Source organism: Podarcis melisellensis (genome assembly GCF_964234715.1).
Source record: "Podarcis melisellensis genome assembly, chromosome: 4".
Taxonomy (NCBI): Eukaryota; Metazoa; Chordata; class Lepidosauria; order Squamata; family Lacertidae; genus Podarcis; species Podarcis melisellensis.
This window is the reverse complement of record NC_138531.1, coordinates 59,765,515-59,789,903: the sequence shown is the minus strand read 5'-3', so window position 1 is coordinate 59,789,903 and position 24,389 is coordinate 59,765,515. Positions and strand designations below refer to the sequence as shown.

The window sequence follows — 24,389 nt, the reverse complement described above, 5'->3', positions numbered from 1 at the left end:
CTATGTTACACCAAATGTTATGAGCTATAACCAATAAAGGTATTACTAATACACTTCAACCTATGTGTACTGCTTTTGGGCTCACCATCCTTTCCCATGCTTCACAATGAATGAATGAATGAATGAATGATTAAGTCTAGTTATTCTTCAGCGTATACATCACAGAAGAAATGAAATTTCTGTGTGTTACACAAAAAATATTAACTTTTCAATCAGTTAATTGACTGAATTCCTCTCTATTGAGGAACAATTCATGTTTAATCAAACTGTCTAACTGCATATACATAAAATCTTTCCATCCCACTTTAAAAATATGAACTCTAATCTTTCTCTTATACACATTTGTATGCTTGAGTTACTTTATAAAGTGACTCTGTGACTTATCAGCGCATGGCTGCATATATGCTTCAGTCTGCTACCAGTGGGATATCTCAAATATGAAGTAGATGCTCATGTTCACTTTTTTTGCAAAAACAGTTTTTCATAAATAATTCTGCTGCTGAATGCATTCCCGTGCCATCTGTTAAGTGGGGTGTAGCTTTTTCTTCCTACCTAACTGAAATGACAAACATCATCCTACTGAAATGAAATTATATTGTTCCCCAGTGTTAATATAATTATAGCTATAGCTATTGTTAAGCTCCCCCAATTACATATTTCCCATATTATCTAGATAGAATCAGAATTCAAGATTCAGAAATCTAAGGCAGCAGCAGTAGGATGCAAATCATCACTTAGTGTAACAAAATTGCATGAATTTCTGATTTGGGTTTAGGGTAGGTGGCATAGAAGTTTTAAAATAAATCAAAAATTCTCTTACACATACACACACACACACACACACACACACACACACACAGCAACACACCCCTCAGGGCTAGCCCACCATTAAGCAGAGTGAAGCAATTGCCTCCGGCAGATGAAGCTTGAAAGAAGCAGAAGTAGGCTCCCTTGCCATTTGCTCTTGACTTCCCTGGCCATTCTGGAGTTCAGACTTGTTTGTGCTGAACTGTATGCTATGGAACCTCTAGAACACATTTTCAGGTACAGTGGAAGATGCCACACTGTTGCCAATATTGAAACTGCCTGCCAGTCCAGTGAGTTTCTGTGCATGGGAATGGTGAGGGGGGGGGGGAGGGTGTAATCTTGTGCAGCAAAATGGCTTAGGTCAATCCATCTCTCTCTACTTCATCAATCTACATGTGTTAGCAAACAGCTGTTGTCTGCTATCCTGACCTATCCATTCATTCATTCACAACACACAGTATTAGGCCACTCTGCTTTGCTTAAATCAAACATTTTAATATAAATATTTACAGACATACTTGGAAGTTGAATGGAATCTGTTCCGGAAGTCTGTTCGACTCCCAAAACGTTTGGAAACTAAAGTGCGGAAGCCCCATTGGACGTCTGGCTTCCAAAAATAGTCTGCAAGCCAGAACAGTCACTTCTGGGTTTGTGGTGTTTGGGAGACAAAACATTTGAGAACTAAGCTGTTTGAAAACCGAGGTACGACTGTATTTTGGGTTGTATCCAAATGTGTTCATCTGCTGAAGGAAGGCTATCTGATCTGGTAGAGTCTTCTGTAAGCCAAAAGCTGGGGGGCAATTTTTGCAAAATCCCCCTTTCTGCTGTAGTCTCTTGTGCCTCACTCCTCTAGCTTCTTGAGCAGATTTTGGAGGGGAGGGGTCCAGGAGGCTGGAAGGGGAATGAGGAAATCAGAGAAAAGCCACACACCCCTTTCTACTAACAGAAGTCTCTGAGGAACCAAAAGTGATTTCTTTTATCAGAAGAGCACAGTTGGATAAAACACTTCCCTTTTTTACTAGAGCAGGGGTGGCCAACTCTCAAGAGACTGCAATCTACTTTCAGAATTAAAAACTGGCAGTTATCTACCCCCATTTTTAGGGAGGAGAAAAGCCCCATTTTTAAGGGGTTAAAAGAAAAGCTTTTGGGGAGGGAGTTCCAGAGGGGGTTTAAAGGCAATGGACAAAGGGGTAAAGTCACTCACAAAAAGATTGCTATGGATCAAGACAGCAGCACAGAGAAAGCTCTGTCTTCCCTTCTAGAGATCATACAACAATGGAGGGCGGGCCGAGGGGGCGTGGCAGGAGTCAGTTTTAGCGATGCTAAGGAAAAGGAGCCAGAGATTGACCATGATCTACCAGAACTTCATGGGGATCTACCAGTAGATCGTGATCGACCTGTTGGACATCCCTGTACTAGAGCAACTCCATTACAGTCATTTTAGGAAAGATGTTCTGAACCTGGCATACACTGTCCCACATTAGGATACCTGCATCAAATCTATTACAGTGAATATGAAAAAAGCCTACACCATCATGAGTTATGTAGGTGAGCAACAGCTACAGTTTTTTTGAGAGAGAGACGAAGTTAGATTTATAAGGATAACTACTTATTTCTAGTTATTTGTAAAGATATTGGTTTTGAGACAGGTTACACTGCTAGTGTTTTAAAATCCTATTTTTTAAGACAGCGTCTTTGACATCTAATTAGTTTTTACTGTCTAAATAAGTAGATTATAATCCTTTAAATGCAACTGATCAATAAAGTAATTGAAAGTCTCCTGGCCAGAAGGAATCTTCATTTTCAAGGGTATTATGGGTGAAAGACTACTACAGGTTTCCATGACACTAAGGCTAAAGGTTAAATGAACACTTAGGATTTCCAGTGATCTGTGAACAACTATATTGGCTTCATAACTATAATTTGTAAATCCTCTGTGCAATGTCTTTAAATTTCCAGAGCTTTGGTCAGAACATTTAAAATATATACTAAAGAAATTCAACACGTGGACTTCCTCAACACAGCAGTTGTCAGCATTTGGAGACATTTTGAAAATAGCTGCTTATGTTTAAGAAGCTAAATAAACCAATTAATATATGCTTCATATCTTTGTCTGTGTTCACACTCCTAGCTTTTTAAGTTCTTAAAGCGTATTCCACCACTTCTGCCACTTGAATTTCAGAGTCATATGTGTACAAACTTGTGTTCTATTACATTTGTATCCAAATATTCCACTACGGATTCTAGTATAGAAGGACTGAAGAAAAAGAATGCAGAATATAAAGGTGTACATCAAAATTTAAATTAGCAGTACACAAATCATTCAGGGAAAAATAATTCAAATGGTTATATTGGAAACATTGTTGGCTTTTTAAAAAACTCTATATTTAAGCAAGTATTACCTATATACAGTATCAAGCAATTAGTGATAAGTCTACAGAGCAAAAGGTACAAAACAACAATAAATTCAGCCAACAACAGTGAATAATGAATAAATTATAGAAAATTGAGATTGGCTTTTAATATTCAAGTGCACTGAAAAAGCTTAACTGTATAGAGTTAATAATTGAATTTTCTATATTACACTCATGCTGACAGGTATATTGAGGCTTTTAGTATATTTGCATAATGTGCCATTATAAGACTGAGGTGCTTACCTAGTTTTCCTTTAAAGAAAATTATTCAGACTGTCTTAATTTTTTAAAAAATGATTTCATTTTTCCATGAGTGAATGTATTTATATGGAGGTATTTCAAGAAAGCATATCTGAATTTCAAATATATAAGACTGCTGCCACAAGCCATAACCAGCAAAATTATCATTCAGCTTGGGACATTTTATTACAGCTACTAATCTCTTCTCATATGAACACTATGAACACTTGAGTTAAAAGTATTTCCAACAAGGGCTACAAAATGTAACAACTGAAACACAGCTATATATGATATAATTAAACATTTGTGGCGGTTTTTCTTGCTAGTATTGTATGTTTTCATTCTGCACTGCCATTTCAATTGGACTTAAATTGCTCTCAAGCAAATAAAACTCTGTTCAAAACAAAAATGATAAGTTGCCTCTAGTATTACATCAACCACCAAACACAAAAAAATCTGGGCTAAGAAGAAAAGCTAAAAATCAGCAGCCAAACACCATAAAACTAATAAAGCAAAATATGGCGAATATTACCAATGTTTGTGTGACAATATTTTATCTGAAGTAAGACTCTAGATATCCCATTTCTGGAAAGTAGCCTCTTTTATTCATGTCAGCAAAAATAATGCCAATTTAAAAAAAAGAAAGACATTAAAATAGAATAAAATGTAGGCAGTCTCATGTATGCTGTTCTGAATTCCTTGAAGAAATAAAAGAATATATATATGGCAAATAATTAAATGCATAATAAATAGTAATGGGATATGAGTGTATTTAAGCTGCAGATACATCACTTAGCCTACAGTCCTATGCATGGCAACATAACAGTCTTATTGAATAGGGTAAGATTTACTTCTGAGTAAGCATTAGATTGCACTGTTATTAATGACTGCTTCAAGAGAAGGAAATTAAGGAGGTCGTTATTTCTCTTATTTACAGAGAAATACTAAAGAATAACAAAGGCCAGAAGCCTTGACTGTCTCAAGAAAGGAAGAATTTCTTATCATAGATATCCTTGAACCTGACTTGCTCCTTTCTGCTCCTGTTGCAGTAAATCTTTTCAGCACCAGCAGGTGCAAACATTAACAGCTCAATGTCTTCTTGGCCAATATTTGTGTGCTCTATTTATTCCAATCACAGCCATGGCACTGAATCAGACAGCACCACAGATAGATTTTAAGAAAATACTGCTCTTCCATTAATTTTAAATGTCCTTTTAATCTACATGTAAATTTGAATTGTATGAAAATGCATCATTTTGTCATCAGGAGTGAAAGAAATGGGAGACTTAAAGAGGTCACAGAGTGAAGGTTAGGCTTTGATCTCAAGAAACTAGTAGCACACTTGTAAAGATACAAGGATAAGGAAGAAAATATATTTCCTTGTCATAAAAATACTATAATCTTTTGAAAAAACAAAGAAAAGGAATCAAACCCATGTTCAGTCCACCATAACATGCTGCTGAACCTCTCTACCTGTCATTCATGATGAATATGCACTGTGAAAAGCTAGATTATTTATTCAGAATTAGCCGTTTTTTCAAATTTTCATGGAGCATTCAGGTCTCCAAGGGGCATGTAAAAGCAGGTCTGTTTGTAACACACAATTTTTAATGGTGAAAATTCATCAAAGTCTGTCAGGAAATAGTTAATGAGTCAGTTAAAAAGGAGAGTGCTACAGCCTTACAATACAAAGAAATACTAATCAAATAGGAATTTTGGTTTCGTTATGTTTAGTAGTATTAACAGTTCAAACTCCACAAAGATGATCCTTACAATAACGGTAACAATATTCAGATAAGAAAATTGAAAGAGTATGAATGTCTAACTTAGGGTCCTCTCCATAAAACTTTTAATTTTTTTTAAAAAATAACAATAACATAGACCATTTATAGTAAAATTAATAGCTTCTTCTGATACATAGTATAAATCTTGTGAAATTATTACCAATTAATATTTTATGAATTTTTACTGAATGCATTCTTATATATGAAAATGGCATTGGCTTGTGTCTCACTCATTGTCTCTTCAACTACCATAAATGTCCTATTTGTACATTTGTTTAAGGGAGTTATATTCCACATTTCAATAATACTTTCATGGTGGCTTACAAAATTTAAAACACAATAATAAATTTAAGACATACAAATTAAAATATACAAAAATATTTTTTAAAAGTGATAGCACTAGGAGCAGCATAAGAATGACAAAAGCCAGCCAATATATTTTTGCAGAGAAGCTGGTAAAATGTGGACGAGATTGACTGACCAAGCCCAAAGAGTGCTCACAAATTGTTCCTCATTATCCTGGCAAAAGGGGAGAAGTGGAATGCCACAGGGTTCTGGCCTAGGCCCTTTGTTGTTTAATGTCTTCATAAGATGTTGCTTTATATATCTCACTTCTCAACCTTTTGGCTAAGATCAAGTGTAGTGCCATTGCTAAATCAGCTCAAATACTTTATATGGAATTTTTTTCATGAGTTTTTTCCCCCTCTTAAAAAAATTAACCAATATGGATTTTGTGCGGCCATGGAAACCTTCTATGATGGAATGCATTGATGAATACTTGAATGAAATAAGTCACTAGAAGTTTTGCAAGAAAGGTGCTTATGTGACAAAGAAGATTCAAGGGTTGGTTGGTTGGTTGGTTTCTTAAAAAATCAAAGGTAAGAAAAGCCTCTATTAATGAGGTATGAGAGTTTCTGCAGGTCTAATGTAATGTTAAGGCAGTTTAATTTATAGTTAGCTTGGGTATCAAAATATATTCCAAAAAGTGATTTCTTTATCACAGTTACCTAAGAGCCTTTAAATTATTTTGTGCTGTAGATAGAAAATAACACAAATCTTAATTTCTTACCATCTGTAACTTCCAACTGAGCCTTCGCTAAAATGCTTCCAGCAACGGTAAGTGCTTGGCAGATGTAGTAACCTGCATCAGACCGCTGAATATTTGTAATAGTGAGATCCCCTGTTGGTGACACAGAATATCTGGTGTTGGGCTGGAGAGGCTGGTTTGGAAAAAGAAGATTCTGCAAAGACAATGCAGGCCATTTCAGTGCAAAAGTTATTTAAACACCAATGATGCTGCAGTGTAAGCCAAGAGCACAGCAATACACATAAAAAGAAATAGACACAAATAATAAAGTTATTTTCATTGACATGGGTGCAATATGAGTTGCTAAGAAAAGTGGCTGGTGAGCTGTTTAAGGGGAGGATGTCGAGATGCTGTATATAGTCCAAAGGCTGAATTTAAAACACATTAACAGTAGAGTATATTGTTTAAATAAAAGATACCAAGTGACAGCAAGGCAAATTATCATCTTTATCCTTGGTTCAGATCTATCTACTTCAGTACAGTTAAACTATGCCTAAATGTTGCTTACAAAAGAATGGGCTCAAGGAAGTGTGCACACATTCCCTGGCATCAGGTTGGCACATTTCTGTGAAGTCTCAACTGCAAGCTTTGGGGAAACGGCTACTAAATACAAAGGACCAGCTGCCGATGCATAAACTGGCACTAGGCTAAATCCAGGGGGAACTGTTCTCCTCCCTTCCAGCTGGCTGTGCTTAGTAGGAGAGGAAGGAGAAACAGGTCCAAAGTGAAGGATGCCTTCTAATTTATAGCAGTATGTTTGCGTAAGTAGCTGAATGCAACACTACCATAGAAGCATGATAAAAGAGAAGGGGTTTTCTTGATGAGGAAGGAGAGACACCTTGGCAAATTCAGGTGACAACTAGAAATTCAGATTATTTGTTACATACAAATTTAAGCAAGGCTAAAGTATCAATGCGCTTGATTTTGATGATGAAATACAGTGACTGGACTTTTAAAAATATTAAATAGGGTGATGTCTCACTACAAAGCCTGGAAAATTTCATATTAGGATGGAAACATTAACCTGGTTAACCTCTGTTGCTTCATTGCAGCTCAATTAAGAAAAAAACATGTGGGCATAATGAATCACATTGAGCTATGTTTCAAGGTTTGATTATAAACAACTGAGGTATCAATTTTTATGTTACATTTATTTGCCAAAAAAGAGAGAACACTCTACCCTCTGGGATCTGGGTCTCAATATTGTAATTAATTCTGCAGGTTTGTAATTAAACAGCTTCAACATGTTACAATCAGTAGGTAATAACATTCAATTAAAGACACAAGACACATTTTCACCTTAAAATGTTTTACCCTTGAAGTAATACCAATGGAAGAGGATAAAATAGGGTATTAACACTTTTCAATTACGCTAAATGGCTTTAATCCTGCAAATGATGTCCTACTTTAATTAGAAGCTCTTCTCTTTATTACAACATGATGGATGTCCACTTTATTAGATTCAAGTGTGACACTATAAGCCCACTTTACATAAACATTACCATGTTATTAAGCTCCTTTTACAAGAAGGTTTTAAAAATGTTTGCTAACAGTTCTTGGTTTAATTTCAAAAATGGGGTTACATTTCCCCCTCAAAGCAATTTTCTCCATAGTGAAGCTAATGGCACTGCACTTAAAATATATATAAACAAATTGCTTTGACCAGTAACCTGACCGTACCTAAGTTTTGCACAACGAAGCAAAACAAGAATAACTAGCAAGCATATACATATTTAAAACGAAGGAGTTTGCCCAACCTAGTCAGTATTCCTCTGGAAGTCAAACGATCTGTGAAAAAGATGACAACTCGACTTGGCCCTGTGCTGGGATACCTATATACCCCCAATTTCCTAAAAGATCAAATAATGGCAACAAAGGAAATGCAGTCTCCAATTTGAGCTTGCAGAGAACAATTCCATTGTGCATGTCATAGTCCTTGGGTTCACTGAAATTGAACTTTGGATCCTGGAATGTGCTCAATCCACTGACACTCATGCACAGTTTAGATAATGTTTCCATGACCCAGCAATATGGCGTAGAGTGGTGGTCATGAACCAAAAACTGGCATCCTAGTGGGTTTTTTTTACCAGTGTGTCACTGGTAAGGAAATATGCACAGAAAAACCTGATTCAGCTTGGTACACTGAAAAACCATAACACCCAGTCCCTGCCAGTTTCTTGCCTACAAATCCAAAATTGATAACAGTAACATTTTTGGTTTGGAAGAAAATTAGGCACTAGTAAGTTATGTGCCAACGAAGAGAAGGGCAGTGATTCTCCTTTCTTCAGTGAATAATGCAGTAATCTCAGATCAGCTTTTTATTATAATGAAAAGGAACATGGCACAAACACTGCATGATCAATAGGTAGTTTCCCTGTCCCCAGTAGTGAGCATTATTTATCTTTATTTTTAAAATGTATTAAATAGTTGAATAAAAAACTGCTCCAGCTTAAATCCATATATTGTTTGGAAGTTAAATAACTTTTGATGTTGTGAAAATTCCAGACTGCATCTCTACCTAGTAGCTAGATCTAGAACTGATCAAACCTTGAGTTGAATCTAGAGACATGGCCAAGATTCCTTGGAACTGGTACAGCCTGCTACTTATGACGCCAAAAACAACAACAAATACCAAGAAAGTGTCATTTCTGTGGACAATGTCATGACAAAAAATGCAGCTACAATTTGCTTCATGTAACCATTTTGTCTGCCATACTTAAAGAGATATGAAATGTGTTGACTGTGCACAGGCTGCTCAGTTAGTGTGTGCTATGATTGCAAGGCCTGTGGGGTTTCATTGTTACTGCACTGCTTTAAGTCTACAACTATTATATGTAAAAGTAATCGCACAATGTTTTCAAAACTGTGGGACCAAGCTGAATTTACATATGTTTATTAACCTTTTGGGTTTTTTTACTTTGCATGATGGGGAATTGTTGAACCCAGTGATTTGTGTGAAACTACACGGTTTTGCTGGAAAAGTGAAAGTATTAATCTATGGGGCTATTTAACTTGCAAAAGGCGTTGTACTTAATAACTTCCGAAAGCTATTTGTATAGATATCTTGGGAGACACATTTGACTTCAATACCAGACTCATACAAATGATTTTCTATTGATGGAGAGTTAAAAATTAACATTGTGTATAGGTTTAAATTCATTAACAAAGTATTTTCTTTTAAAATAGGAAACAACTATTTGCATTTATACCATTGAGGATGCAAGTGGCACCTATGCTGAATACGTTATCTATGATTTTCTCAATTTAAATTTGCCTAAATCAGCTAAAACCTGATACAGGATTAAAAGGGGCCTTATAAGCATTACAAGCAGTTTAAGTCCTTGCAACATTTACAGTGATGCCCCGCAAGACGAACGCCTCGCAAGACGAAAAACCCGCTAGACGAAAGGGTTTTCCGTTTTGGAGGCGCTTCGCAAAACGAATTTCCCTATGGGGTTGCTTCACAAGACGAAAAAATCTTGCGTCCCCCGGCGAGTTTTTTTTTGCTTTTTTTGCCCTTTTCCTAAGCCGCTAAGCCGCTTATCAGCTGTTCCGCTGATAAGCCGCTTAACAGCTGATCGCTGGAAGCCGCTTGACAGCTCTAGCACTAATCCACTAAGCTGTCAATTGGCTTGCTTCGCAAGACGAAAAAACCGCTAGACGAAGAGAATCGCGGAACGAATTCTTTTCGTCTAGCGAGGCACCACTGTAGTGTCTAATACTGACAGGCAATCTCTTACAATTGAAATGATATTTATAAATATTTTAGACTGTAGAGATGATAGAGAAAATGGAAATAAGTACTAATGTATGTTAGTAATTGTGGATTTGTATTGTTGCTGTTTCAAAGAATCATAGAACTGTAGTGTTGAAAGGGCCCCTGAGGATCATCTAGTCCAACCCCCTGCAAGGCAGGAATATCAACTACAGTGGTACCTCAGGTTAAGAACTTAATTCGTTCTGGAGGCCCGTTCTTAACCTGAAACTGTTCTTAACCTGAAGCAACACTGAAGCTGATGGGGCCTCCTCCTGCTGCTGCTGCGCCGCCACAGGAGAACGATTTCTGTTCTCATCCTGAAGCAAAGTTCTTAACCCGAGGTACTATTTCTGGGTTAGCGGAGTCTGTAACCTGAAGCGTATGTAACCCGAGTTACCACTGTATAGCATTTGTGATAGATGGACATCCAAACTCTGAGAGTCCATCACTTTCTGAGGAAGTCCATTTCACTGTTGAACAGCTCTTACTGTCAGAAAGTTTTTCCTGATGTTTAGTAATAATCTCCTTTTTTGTAACTTTAAGCCATTGGTTTGGGTCCTAGCCTTCGGAGCAGGAAAAAAAAGGTTGCTCCATCTTCCATGTTTCAGCCCTTAAGATATTAGAAGATGGATATAATATCTCCTCTAAATCTCCTATTTTCCACACTAAACATGCTCCTTTGAGTGCTCCTTGAAAGGACTGGTTTCCAGACCCATGATCATTTTGGTTTCCCACGTCTGCACACGTTCCAGCTTATCAACATCCTTCTTAAATTGTGGCACCCAGAACTGGAGGTGGTACTCCAAGTGTGTTCTGACAAAGGCAGAATAGAGAAGTACTATTACTTCCCTTGATTGGAATACTTTACTTTTGTCAATGCAGCCTATAATAGCATTAACATTGCTTGCTGGTTTGTTTGTTTTGTTGCTGCATTACACTGTTGATTCATATTAAGCTTGTGGTCCACTAAGACCCCTAGATCCTTTTCACATGCACTACTGGCAAGCCAGGTGTCTCCCTTTTTATATACGTACAGCTGATTATTCCTGCCTATTCCTATTGAAAATCATTTTGTTAGTTTTGTCCCAGTTCCCCAATCAGTTCTGGTTATCTTGAATCCCTATTCTGTCTTCTTCAACATTAGCTACCCCTCCAAGTTTGGATTCATCTGCAAATTTGACGAGCTTTTCCTCAATTCCTTCATCAAAGACATCTATAAAGACATCAAACAACAAAGGGCCTAGGACAGAACACTGTGGCATTCCATTTGTCTCCTTTTGCCGGGTTAATGAGGAACAATTTGTGAGCACTCTTTGGGGTTTGTCAATCAATCTAGCCCACATTTTACCAACTTATCTACAAGAATATCCTGGGAGCTTTGTCAAATGCTGCATTAAAATCAAGGTACGCTACATCTACAGCCAGTAACCAAGCCAGTAACACTATCCCAAAAAAGAGACAGATTCATTGGGCACGTCTTGTTTTTGAGAAACCAATCCAGTGCTCAGTGCTCATGAACTAATTGTTTGATTATCTGTTCTAGGACCTTTCCACAGTCTCGCATGGGCTTCCTATTCTTTGAATCTACATATTTCCTTTCTCATAAAAGCCTAATACGGAAGTAAATGCGCATGTAGAAAAACTGTGCATGAATACCATGAACATTTCAACCTCAGAGCCTATATAACTGTTTCAGATCAGAACCACCAAGAGAACAGATAACTTACTCTAAGTGGAGATATTGTTTTCTGCATGCCTCAAAAAAGCTGAATGACTGACTTCTAGCATACTGTGATTTAACTGCTTTTTGCATAAAAATGCTCAGCACAAATGTTTGATCTTAATGTGTCTCTGGATATATTTTAGTTACATTGGCTGCGTGACATTGGCTGTGATCCTTACAATTATGATGTTTTACTTCTATTGACTTCAGTAGAGTTTATGATTGTAGTCATGGTTTCAAAGGGTACATCCCCTAACCATGGCTTTTCTTTCAGCAGTGGAACTCATGTTAACTTGCTCTAACTGTGGTGTCCAACTCTGTTCTAAACTGAGCAATTTTCTCCCTAAAGTATGTTGCAAAATTGTAACAACAGGCTACCAAGGGGATCAGAGCAGGTGGGGGGGGGAGCCCATTCACCACTTGGAAAAATGATTGCAGATGCAATAGTGGTGGTGAAGTAGGGTTTCTTCACTGCCACCACCATCACATAGCCATGATTATGGACTCTCACCCGTCAGTTCAGGTTCCAACTGAAATTTATGCCACCCTCCTATATTGTCACATGCGGTTCTCTAGAGCATCAAGTCGAACTGTGTGCTCCACTGCAGTGCCACCCAGAAGCAATTGTATCCATGGCTCTAAGCATCTCATCATTTCCTAGTGTGACAGGACCCTGGACAGCAGCTGGAAAATATCCTTGAGTATTTAGGAACCCACTAGATTCAATAAGTGTTTATGTGGGTTCCCACCCTTGCATAGTGGTGCAGCTGCATTCTACCCCAAACTCACCAATGAGTGAACTATCCATGAAAATGGGCTCATAAGTCCCCCAATCAACAGAATTTTGATCCGCAAAGACCAAGTTGAAATTATGTCCAGCCACATATGTCAGGACAATGATGTATTGAGACATCATGGTTGCTGTGGAAACCATAGAAATCATGAAGTCATGAGCTGGCCCATTTGAGATAGACATGGTGTGGATGTTAGAAGTGTCTCTCTCTCCTTGCCCCCAGCTGTGAAGGGGTTCTCCGACACCACATCTGAAAGTTTTTCCATCAGTTCGGGAAAGGAGGTTGGAATAAAACAGGGTAGACAGTATACTAGCAACATCCCTGCTCTGTCTCTTTGACCTAACACCACAACTAATCCCTCAGACCCATATACAATCTTACTAAAAAGAAGACTGAATTTTTACTGGTTTCATGAGCCCCGTTTCCCACCCCACTGACAAGGAATGTTGTTGCACCATTTAGTTTAGTGAATATAGTGGCGCCCAGGTCTTGGTTATACACAAGATCAAAGTATGTGTGTGTTGGTGAAAATATTTCATTTTATTAAAATTCTGTCCATTTCATTAGATGACCACAAGTTTTAGTATTCTGCATAATTTTATAAAACACTATTATGCTCCTTGTTAGCCACCCTTTTCCAAAGTAAAAAGCTCTTTTCCTTATAGGGAAGATTCCCCAATTTGCTGGTAATTTTGATTGCCCCCTGTCTCCCACATTTCTAGCAAAGTTACATGCTCAGTCCTTTCCTAGCATGGAATTCATCTTTTTCAAATCAGCTGTAGATTGGGATACTCTTTTCATTGAGCTTAAGCACCTCAATATTTCTTTTTTAAAAATTTTTTTTAAACTTTTATTTTGCTTTAAACAGGTACATATAAATATAGACAACCAAAATTACAAAGGAAAATTTCTTAATAGTAATGGGGAAAAAAACTTTAAAGACTACAAAAATATCAAAGTACATGACACAGAACATAAGCAACTATGGAAAAGATAAAAGAAAATAAAATAGAAAAATAGAAAAAAAGAAAAAGAAAAAGGAAGACGAGCCAAAGCAGGAAGGCTCATCTATTGCATACTTCCGTCAAGCTCACAACAGATCATTATTCTTATCAATTATCTCTATCTGCATTCCAAAGGAATCCCTCATCTTGGTATCAGGGAACATTTCTCTATGCGGCATCATTCTAAACATAGCCAGAACTTTCTTGCTGAGCCCTTGTCCCCTAAATAATTATTTAAACATTCCCATTCTTCTTTCACCAATTTTTAAGGTTTATCTCTTATTGCATCTGTCAGCTTTGAAAGCTCCAAGTACTCGCACAATTTGACCACCCATTCCTCTTTAGTGGGTGTATTTTTATCTTTCCAGTGTTTTGCCACTATAACCCTTGCTGCTGATGTTGCATACATAAGTAGCCTAGTTTTGTTTTTGGGAATATTATCTGAAACCATTCCTAGTAAAAATTCTTCCGGTTTCTTGCTAAATGTAGTTTTTATCAATCTCTTTATCTCTTCATAAATCATGTTCCAAAATCTTTGTATCTCTAGACAGGACCACCACATATGGTAGTATGTTCCTATCTGTTCCTTACATTGCCAGCACTTGTTATTGTTTGATTTATTTATTTTTGCAAGTTTTACAGGGGTCAGGTACCACCTATAGTACATTTTCATAAGATTTTCCCTTATAAGGAAACAAGCCATGAATTTTATATTTTTAGTCCATAATTCATTCCAAATATTGGGTTTGATCGTATGTCCCAGGTCCCTCTCCCATTTTACTGTAATTTCTTTGTTATCTTCCTCCTTTCTTTGTCAATTCAAAAGTAGTTTGTACATTTTAGAAAGTATCTTTTGATTATTATATAAAATATCCTTCTCCAGATAGGATATTTTTTTGTCAAATCCTTAGGTTCTTTTATCCTTTTCAAGGGCGGCTTTTAATTGATAGTACTGCAGCCAGGTTATTCCCTTCTGTTTCAATTCGCTTAGGCCCTTTATTATCGGATCACTACTTGTTTCCTCTACTAAATCCTTATATGTTAGCCAATCGCTGTTCATATTTATCCTGTGAACCGACATCGATTCCATTGGTGACAGCCACCATGGTGTTTTGGTTACTACTGATTTTTTACTCCTCTCCCATACTTCATATAATGCCCTTCTCACAATATGATTTAAAAATCCTTTGTGGGATTTAACCTTGTCATAGCCTATGTAGCCATGCCACCTGTACACAATATCCCATCCCTCCAGATCTAGGACTTCCGTGTTTTTAATTAATATCCAGTCCTTAATCAATGTCCAGCACGCTGCCTCAAAGTACAGTTTAAGGTCAGGGACCGCAAAACGTCCTTTTTCCTTTAACTCTGTTAGTAGCTTAAATTTTATGCGTGGTTTTTTCCCTTGCCAAATAAACTTGGCAAGGCCTTTCTGCCATTCCTTAAAACACTTTACGCCTCTAATTATAGGTATTGTTTGGAACATAAAAATCATCTTGGGCAGCACCATCATTTTAACTGCAGATATTCACCCCCACAGGGACAAATTCAATTCCCCCCAAGTCTCTAATTCTTTTTTTATTTCCTTCCACTTCTTCTCATAATTGTCCTTATATAAGTTTATATTCTTATTGGTGATCCAAACCCCCAGATAATTTACCTTATTGGCTACCTTTAAACCTGTTGTATTTTCCAATTCCTCTTGTTCCAACTTACACAAATTTTTCGTTAATAATTTGGATTTTCCTTTATTCAGTTTGAACCCAGAGACCTTCTCAAATTCTTCCAGTTGTGCAAGCGTTGTTTGGATACTTTCCACTGGGTTTTCAGTGGTTACGATTACATCATCGGCAAAGCCTTTAATTTTGTAGTATCAAGTTCCTAGGTTAATTCCTCTTATATTTTTATCCTTTCCTATTGCTATTAAAAGTGGTTCCAAGGTGGCAATAAAAAGAAGTGTGGAGAGAGGGCACCCCTGTCTTGTCCCCCTTTCGATGCTGACTCTTCGGTGATCTCGTTATTTATTAGCAATTTTGCTTTTTGGTTATCATATATTGCCCTAATTCCATTAATTATTTTCTCCCCTATGTCCAGACCTTTGAAAGTTTCCAATAGGAAATTCCATGATACTCTATCAAAAGCTTTTTCTGCATCAACCAATAACATGGCCATCTTTTTACTTGGTTTCATTTCCACATATTCCAACAGGTCAATAATTATTATTCTTGTATATGTCTATCTGGTAAGAAACCCGCCTGGTCTCTGCTGATTATTTTGTTTAGAGTCTTTTTTAATCTATTAGCCATAACCCCAGCATAGCTTTTATAGTCTGTATTCAATATTTCAATATTTCAATATTGAATACACCTCAATATTTCTTTCCAATTATTCACCACAGTCCAGACTCCGTAACAGTTTATGTAGATGATTTTTAGTTGTAACTACTGCATCACAGGGAGTTGGACTAGATCATGGGTAGGCAAACTAAGGCCTGTGGGGGGGGGGGGATCTGGCCCAATCACCTTCTAAATCTGGCCTGTGGATGGTCTGGGAATCAGTGTGTTTTTACATAAGTAGAATGTATCCTTTTATTTAAAATGCATCTCTGGGTTATTTGTGGAGCCTGCCTGGTGTTTTTACATGAGTAGAATGTGTGCTTTTATTTAAAATGCATCTCTGGGTTATTTGTGGGGCATAGGAATTCGTTCACTTCCCCCCAGAAAATATACTCCGGCCCCCCACAAGGTCTGAGGGACAGTGGACCGGCCCCCTGCTGAAAAAGTTTGCTGACCCCTGGACTAGATTATCCTTGGGATCCCTTCCAACTTTATAATTCTATGAAACATGGTAATGGTGGAAATGGTAAGGCCAGTACAGAGCGGCAGCCATCATATTTGAAAGAAGAAATATTAATATTTCAGCTTTTTAAAACAACATTTTTAGCACAGGAACATTTGTATATGCTATAATGATATAAAGAGAAGGGAAAGAATAAAATTAACATTAGAGGACTCACCTGGCTGCCATCTTTTTGCCAAAACACAGCTGGCTGGGGATTTCCCTTTGTTTCACATGGAAAGGTCACTGTTCGGCCCTGAGCAACAATCTGATCGCGTGGCCTTACCACAAACTGTGGAGGTGCTATGATGTGAGAGGTGAAAATATGTTGTTAAGAAAGAAACATTCTTTGCAGCTATATGTAATATATAAAACGGAAAAGGGCTGCAATTATTATTATTTGTTCCAGAGAATATAATCTCTGACATTAAAAAAAGACACATTATCTAAAGATAGGAAAAGTAGCCACAAGTTGTGTAAAAGCCAAAGGAATAGTATTTGTAAAAGCCAAAGGAATAGTATTTTTGAAAACAAGATTCAGAGTTGTGCCAAAATACAGTTTAGATAAAGGTACTGACAAATTTCCACCCAAATGCATACTAGGATTTTATAAATTACTTGATATTCCACTATTCCTTCCATTTTTTATTTAACCATTTGTAAATTTGTAACATTTTATATACATAAAATTTGCTGCAGTTTTCCATTTGTGTCTTTTATTCTTATAGGCTACCAAAATGCATGAACACATTGTTTAAAAGAGCTTGTAAATGGGGATCTAGATACAATCTTTTAAAAATATTAATAGTCTTTTTTGTGCTATGATTTAGCACACATTTGCATTGTTTAAATCATGGTGCAAAAGGAAATCCTGCTGCAAATGTATGGTTTCATTGAGAATCTTTTTGCATGATGCTCTAATCATGTGTATATGTGCTGTGCACTGTCATTTAATCTGTAAAGGAAAAAAAAGACAGTAGCAAATTGAAAACTGCATACGGTTCTGAGATTGATTTTAGAAATTCACCAAGTTAAAGTAAAAGGCGGGTATAGTGGAATACAGGGCAGAGCCAATCCACTGAATAATAATTAAATGGAATGGGGGAGATTATCTCATCCTTGCTTTTCAAATGTCTTTCCACTTACCCTCTATGGCACTTTTCATTTCAATTAATTTCTTAAGCGTCCCTAACAAACAGCAACAACCCACAGATGACCAAGCAGGAGAAAGCTACAGCATTACTCATCAGTTGACAGTAACAATATTATTTGATCTCCAGAATACTGTATATCACAATGCAAAGCCACAGTGTGAAAAAACTGTAGAAGACACATAGACTGAAAGCACATTTGCCAAACGGTGTGTGTGCGTGTGTGTGTGTGTAAACATGGGCATAGGTATAAACTATGTGAGGCAGCACTGCTCTTTCTTCTTGACACCTTTGTTGTTATAGTAACTGCAGCTATATTATTAAGCATATATACATCAATTTGTTGATAATAAACATCGTAAGCTCCTTTCCAAAACTTGATTTTATGGACTGGACACTTTAGGCATAAAATAGCCCAAGATCAAAAAGTTTAAAGAACAAATAAAAGTAGAAGTCTAAATGTATCAATCAGTATATCGCATACACTCTTATAAGACACTCTGGTGAAGTATGTGATTTTGGAACCTGCAACAGCTGTTGGAAATGCTGCTTCTCCTAGGTTGCATATATCTAATAATCTATAATATATCATGTTACAATACCTGTTGAGAAAAATATTTCCTGTGTAACAACCAAGCTTTTTGCTATCAAGCAATTAACATTCATTGCTTCTGGTCCAAAATTAACAGGTCATAGGAAACATTTATGTTTGACATTTCCAAGTTAAAGGCAATGGCTCTAAAATAAAATATATTTCATGCTTTTCAGAGAATTAGACAAGATTAAAACAACAACCAGCAAGAACAATTAAGATTAGAGGCCTAAGACACTTTCCCCCTAGAAGCACTGTTTGGAAGCAATGTAAATACTGTACACAGTAAATTAGATTTGATTTCTGGCAAATTATGCTTTGATACTATGTTCAGCAAGCGCTGGCTTCAATCAATGTCACACTAAAGCTCTGTTATGCTAATAGCAGCTTGGGAGGGCAAGTTGGCTGATATGGAAATGAGATGGTTGAACATGAATAGAAAGCACAGGCCAAGTACGAGGTGGGTATTGAGATGAGGGGATGGGACCCTAAGGTTAATCACATCATGTTCAGAGTTGTTTTTACAGAGGAAGATTGTATTCTACAGCAGGAATTAAAAGTGAGGCACAAGACAGGAGTTGTATGCATTTTTATGTTACTCAAGACAGTAACAGCAAAACATTCCCCCTCCCACCCCTGAAATGTCGTTTTGTGCCTGACTGAATGGCTTTTAAAGGTCACACAAAGTGATACAGTTATTTTGTAGCTCAAGCTTTGGTCTTGAGTCTTTAAAAGCAGTCCTGCAAGAAATGGTTAGAAGTATTTAAAATGATTTTTTCTGCAGTCCTTATCAGGCTGTTTTTCCCAGCTGGAACTCACCAGAACTGAATTCCAGCACCTCTCAGGTGGGTGCCATTGACATTCTAAGAGAACAAGGGAGGCATTCATGGTGAGATCTGGCCCCTGTTTTTCTTGAAAAACAGCACTGGTCCTTATATACTAATCACTAGCATAACAAAGGTGTTACTGAATACTAATAAAATTCTCAGGCGTAAGGGTAAAAATGGATCAGCCAGGCAGAAGCTGCATTGCACCACTTCAGTTATTCCCTACTGTAGTCATAAACAGATGTGACGATGAATCAGGTGGTTGCAAGTTAGTAGAGCAAAGTGTGTCACAGCAACCACTGCATTGTTAGGTAGGAAAAACAAAAGGAAGTAGCAAATGCAGGACTCCTAATTTTCTCAAAATCCATTAGAATAGAGAAGACAACTCAATTAACTTAATGGGAGCTCTACATGGTTGTAGCATCAATATATATACATTTAACTATCACGCCTTGAAATGTTTAACCAGGTTTGTCACAGTGGGATTAATCGGTTGCTAACTGAACTCAGAAAGAAATAAAAATCTTATATCTCATGCACTTAATGGAATGTAACTTATAAAGAAACCAGAACGACAACATCAACATTAAGGTTTATTTAAATCCAAAACTGACCTTTCTGAAATGTAATTAAAAATTATTTTTGGAAAGCTTACAGTTCAAAAATGGGAGCTCACTTGAGACTTTCATGATTTATTAACACAATGTTTACCTCAAAGGAAATGGTGTATCAAATGAGATCTTTAATTCATGATGGAACTCGTGCCTTCAGGCTGCAAGATCTAAAACAAATACATTCTGAAAGTCCTCTTCCAACTGTAGTTAATTTATTGTCTGCACAAGGACTGGAAGTTTAATTGCTTAAATCTTTCGGCTTTGAGATTCATTACCTTAGTAACCTACTTTTTCTCTATAACTGAAACTGAGCTACTCCATGTACAGTCCTGTGAACCCTGTTCCTAAAACCTCCTTGTTTTGTGTCTGCAGTCTTCATCCACATAATCTCACAGAAAAGCAAAAAGTTCAGAATATTCAAAGGTGAGTCTCTGAGAAAAATAATAATAATGTTTCCTTTAAAGTTCCATGAGTGATTCAAGTACAGAATTCTCAAGAACCTGAAGTTTCCTTTTGCAGATGGATAAATGAAACCTGGTCTCAACTGTTAAGGGAGAACTGTGCTAAAATTATAGTTTGATGAGCTATGACTTCAACTTAATTGTCTAAAATATATCAGGGATCTTTAGAGCTTTGGTAAAATGTGTAAGGATTGAGTAGCAGGAAAGACTTTACAAGAAAGCAACTCTGATTGTCTAACAGATCTCATTTTCTGTCTATTAAGATGAGTGGCTTTGCACCTACCTATTTGCTCTTAACTACTTATTTACTGAAAGCCTAGCTCCTCCACTGAAATAAGGTTCCCAGAGTGGCCAACAAATAAAGAAGATATTAATTGTGTTTTGGAGTTAAAGTCTATTAGGAATAAATTTCCACTGGATTGTGGCCATGTGTATCTATTAATTATTCACAGATTTTAAAGCAGTGGAATAAATTTCTGCTATACATTACGTGGATGGTACAATGCTTTCATTCTACGTTTTAGTTTGATCTCTCTCATTTAACTTTGCTGCTTTCTCGCAGTATTTTCCTTTATTTGGATTGTACTCCCAAGACTGTGTAAGATGGCAGTGTTGATGGAAATGTAATAGTAGGTAAGGTATGTTCACTTCACCAACATGCCTCAAAAGAGAATGTTTACTTAGGCTGATGAAGCAGAATTTCAGCTTGCTTTCTCAAAATAAATTCTAGCATATTAATGAAAGAAATTAATCTGGAAAAGTTGAAGTTTCTATTATATAAGCCAAAGTGTAGTAATCTGGCTTCATGACACCTGTTCTTCAAACCCTTTTATGCTATTTTAAGATTTGTTTACATCAAAAGGGAGCAAAATATCTTTAATTTAGAGGCTGTTAATTATCAAAGAAAAATAACACCTCAGTCTCAGTCATGTTTTCAGAAGTTCAATTTCCTGGTTAGTTCATATGTAAAAAAAAAGAGAGAGAGGGAGAACAAAAAGGGGGGTGGGGAAGTGGTACCCAAAGACTAATATTTTGCTTTTCTATGTTTCAGAACCAACCTATCCTGCTGTTGCACACTTCTCAAAAGTCCCTGTTTCACTCCTCTCTGTTCCTGGCCACACTGGAAACAACATATCACTAGTTTTGGTTTGTCTTGTCTTCTGAACCTGGGCTTCTGATTTGTTTTACCCAAACCACAAAGAACAAGCAACAAGCCTGGGCTCAGATGACATGTCAAACCAAGACTAGTGGTTTTTTGCTATGAGTGGAAGAGAATCAAAGTGGAGATTTTTGAGCATGGTACACTAGCATGAGGCTTGTTCACATTAGACCATAGTTAAACACAACCTATGGTTTAACATGATGTGCAAACCAAGGCAATGACTTTCAAATTACTGTGATGCTAAATGATGAATGTCTAAAAGTATGTCACCAGCATGAAAACTCTGAATTACAGGATTTGGGGATGTAAAATATCAATATATTTTACAGCAGCCTATATAGCCCAAGTCTAAAGAACTTGTGATCCACAAACAACACCTAGCTAATCAGCCATATATATTGGCTCATCAGATGCTTAACAGTAATTCTGATGAGGGTAGCTAGCAAAAAACGAAACTTGACTAGCCTCTGGAAGCTGCCATATATGGCTGGGAATCCAAATCTGGCTTGATAGATTAAAAATTGTTCAGTTTCAAACAATAACATGTCAACTCCCTAGGAAAAAAAACTTGCTATGCACAGATAGCTCAATTGAGAACACTCTTAGGACTCAGCTACATTTGTAAAGATAAAGCACTTTATATGTGTTATAACACTATGGCACCAGATGGCACTGTGGAGTCCCGTTTTTCACCAACGGAGCTTCCCTGTATGAAGTTTACAAACTGAATCGCTTCTTTGATGTGTCTACATCTAGCCTTAATCTCAGGGTTATGGGTTAAAGCCCCATGTTGGGCAAAAAGATTCCTGTATTGCTAGGGGTTGGACTAGATGACCCTCATGGTCACTTCAAACTCAACAATTCTATGCTTCTAGAAGTTGCATCTAAGTTTAGGTGGTATATATTACTATCCTAGTCCTGGCTATTGATAATTACTTGTGATAAATTGCCTTCTGAAGGCAAGAAATACATTACATCAGTGCACCAGTTCGCATTAGGAATTACATGAGTGCCCTACTTGCTAGCATTAGTTCAGACAAATGCTCCAGGGTCTAGACTGGTTTCCTGTAGTTTTTGAGACATCGTGAAAGGTATTAATTTTGAGAACTACCTATCTTGGTTTTTAGATTTTGCATCTTTTTCTTTCACAATTCTTACCATCTTCAAATCACTTCTGTCAAAAAGGACATGCCACATAAATGATATCCAAGGGCCATGAGGCTGCCAAAGTCCAAACCAGTGCATTAAAGTGCTTAATTCCTTTTTCTTTTTCTGTTTATTTTTGATGGTCACTGTTAAGTCAGTTTTATAATTGATCACATTTGTTTTGATTATTATTTCTTTAATTTCTCATATTTTCCTCACCTTGTAGAGTAATGACATTGATATTTTTGGATCCTCCCCATTGGATGTTTGATTAGAGCATTTTACTTCCAACAAATTAAATTTTCTCATGAAATAGGAAAACTATGGATGAAATTAATGTTCCCCATTAAATTGTCACTCACAGTATTTGGAATAAACTCTTTGCACTGCATCAGTGAGAAATAGGAAGGGAAAAAAGTGTGTGTGAAAATATTAACTTGTTCATCTGGAAAACCCATCTGATGAGTGGAATAACAGAAGCAAATGGTCTAAATAGGAATAAATACCCTGCTTCCAGAACCCATCTGCTGTAAACTCCTGTAGGAGATCTTTTCAAAAGCTTAAAATAAAAAGAACAGCTATTTCAGAGATGAGCAATACAGTTATTACTCATAATGTTTTGATTTGCTAATGGGAATCTGGTACAGAGCTGTTATATTCACCAGCTGCCATCTACCTCAGGCAGAACCATGCTTGACTTTGCATATGTACAGTCAGTACCATATGCTAGGAATGGCTTGCTTTGACCGAGCAGACAGAAATAATTCAAGCTTAAATTTTCACGCCTGTTCAAAAAAAGGATATGACACTACAGATAAAAACTTAAATATCTGAAACCATCAACAACATTGCAATCACCACAGGAATTCTACATTTGAAAAAGCCACATTAAAAGTACCAGTAACATATTTATTTCCGTTCCACTTGAAATACTGTAAAATGAAAGTAGAGATTTCAGAATCTTTATAATCTTTCATTTTTAATAATGATTTTAAACAGTGTTATCAAGTTTCATCAAAAAGGACTGAAAATTCTGTATGCTCACCTAGAAGTTACGCTTCCACTGAACATCAGATGTAGGACACTTGCGTAACCCAGGCACTTCAGATACAAATTTAGTGCTCCATCAGAAAATAAAATCAAAATTGACAGTGATTCTGTAATATTAATGGTACTTAATTCAATTCTGTATAAATATTTTTCCAACAGTAGTAACAAATTATTTTATTTTAGAGATCATATGGAAAACATAGACGCAGAACTTTCAGACCTTTTTATGCAAGGAAAATAAATACAAAATTGAAGGCATTTATCTAAACCCCACTTATGATTGTCCATTTCATAGATTTCAGTGGGCTAGACAGGCTCTTGAAATTATAATCTGGACTTTGGCCATTAGGATACAATTTGAAACATATATAATTACTGACATCAAAACAGAGTGCAGCTTCTTTTTTCAAAACAACAATTGAAATACTTCAATAGACAATGATTCATTTAAAAAGAATCACAATTCACTACACAAAAGCCGTATACCAAACAGAGGACACACAATGATTTGCGTAAGTAGGAACACTGGATGATTAAAGTCTAGGTATTAATCAAGGACAGTCAAGACTAACTGGATAATCAAGGTCCAGAACAGATTCAAAACATTTTCTCTAACACATTGCTTTGCCTATTAGATATGTAGTAGTTAATAACTACTGAAGATAGTCCTACATGGTTAGAAAATGAAAGATGAAGAACTGTATGAAACCATGCTAAAATGGATAGAATGATGATTACTTACCAACAGGGCGAGCTGGAGACATTACAATGGTGTGGTGATAATATAACAAAATTAAAAGAAAAAATAAAGAAAGTTTGTCAGAATGCATGATATGTAATGTTATGCTTTAACTGTGGATACTCAGTTGAACACTAAATTCTCATATATTAGCCATAGTTAAATGCCTCTTGCTGTTATTTAAGTTGCAGTTATCAGA

General features: G+C 36.6%; 1 protein-coding gene across 22 annotated transcripts in view; it reads right to left on the bottom strand.

The window, feature by feature from the left end:
* ROBO2 (roundabout guidance receptor 2) overlaps positions 1-24,389 on the bottom strand; it is a 901,420-nt gene that overhangs the window by 105,266 nt on the left and 771,765 nt on the right. For 15 of the 22 annotated variants that reach the window (XM_081907838.1, XM_081907823.1, XM_081907827.1 and 12 more), the window contains exons 7-9: positions 24,194-24,205; positions 16,627-16,751; positions 6,315-6,486 (exon numbers count right to left, since the gene is read on the bottom strand). In XM_081907838.1, coding sequence (XP_081763964.1) covers positions 6,315-6,486; positions 16,627-16,751; positions 24,194-24,205 — 309 coding nt within the window. The remainder of the gene's footprint in view (positions 1-6,314; positions 6,487-16,626; positions 16,752-24,193; positions 24,206-24,389) is intronic. The other 7 variants (XM_081907834.1, XM_081907824.1, XM_081907826.1 and 4 more) reach the window with 1 other exon arrangement.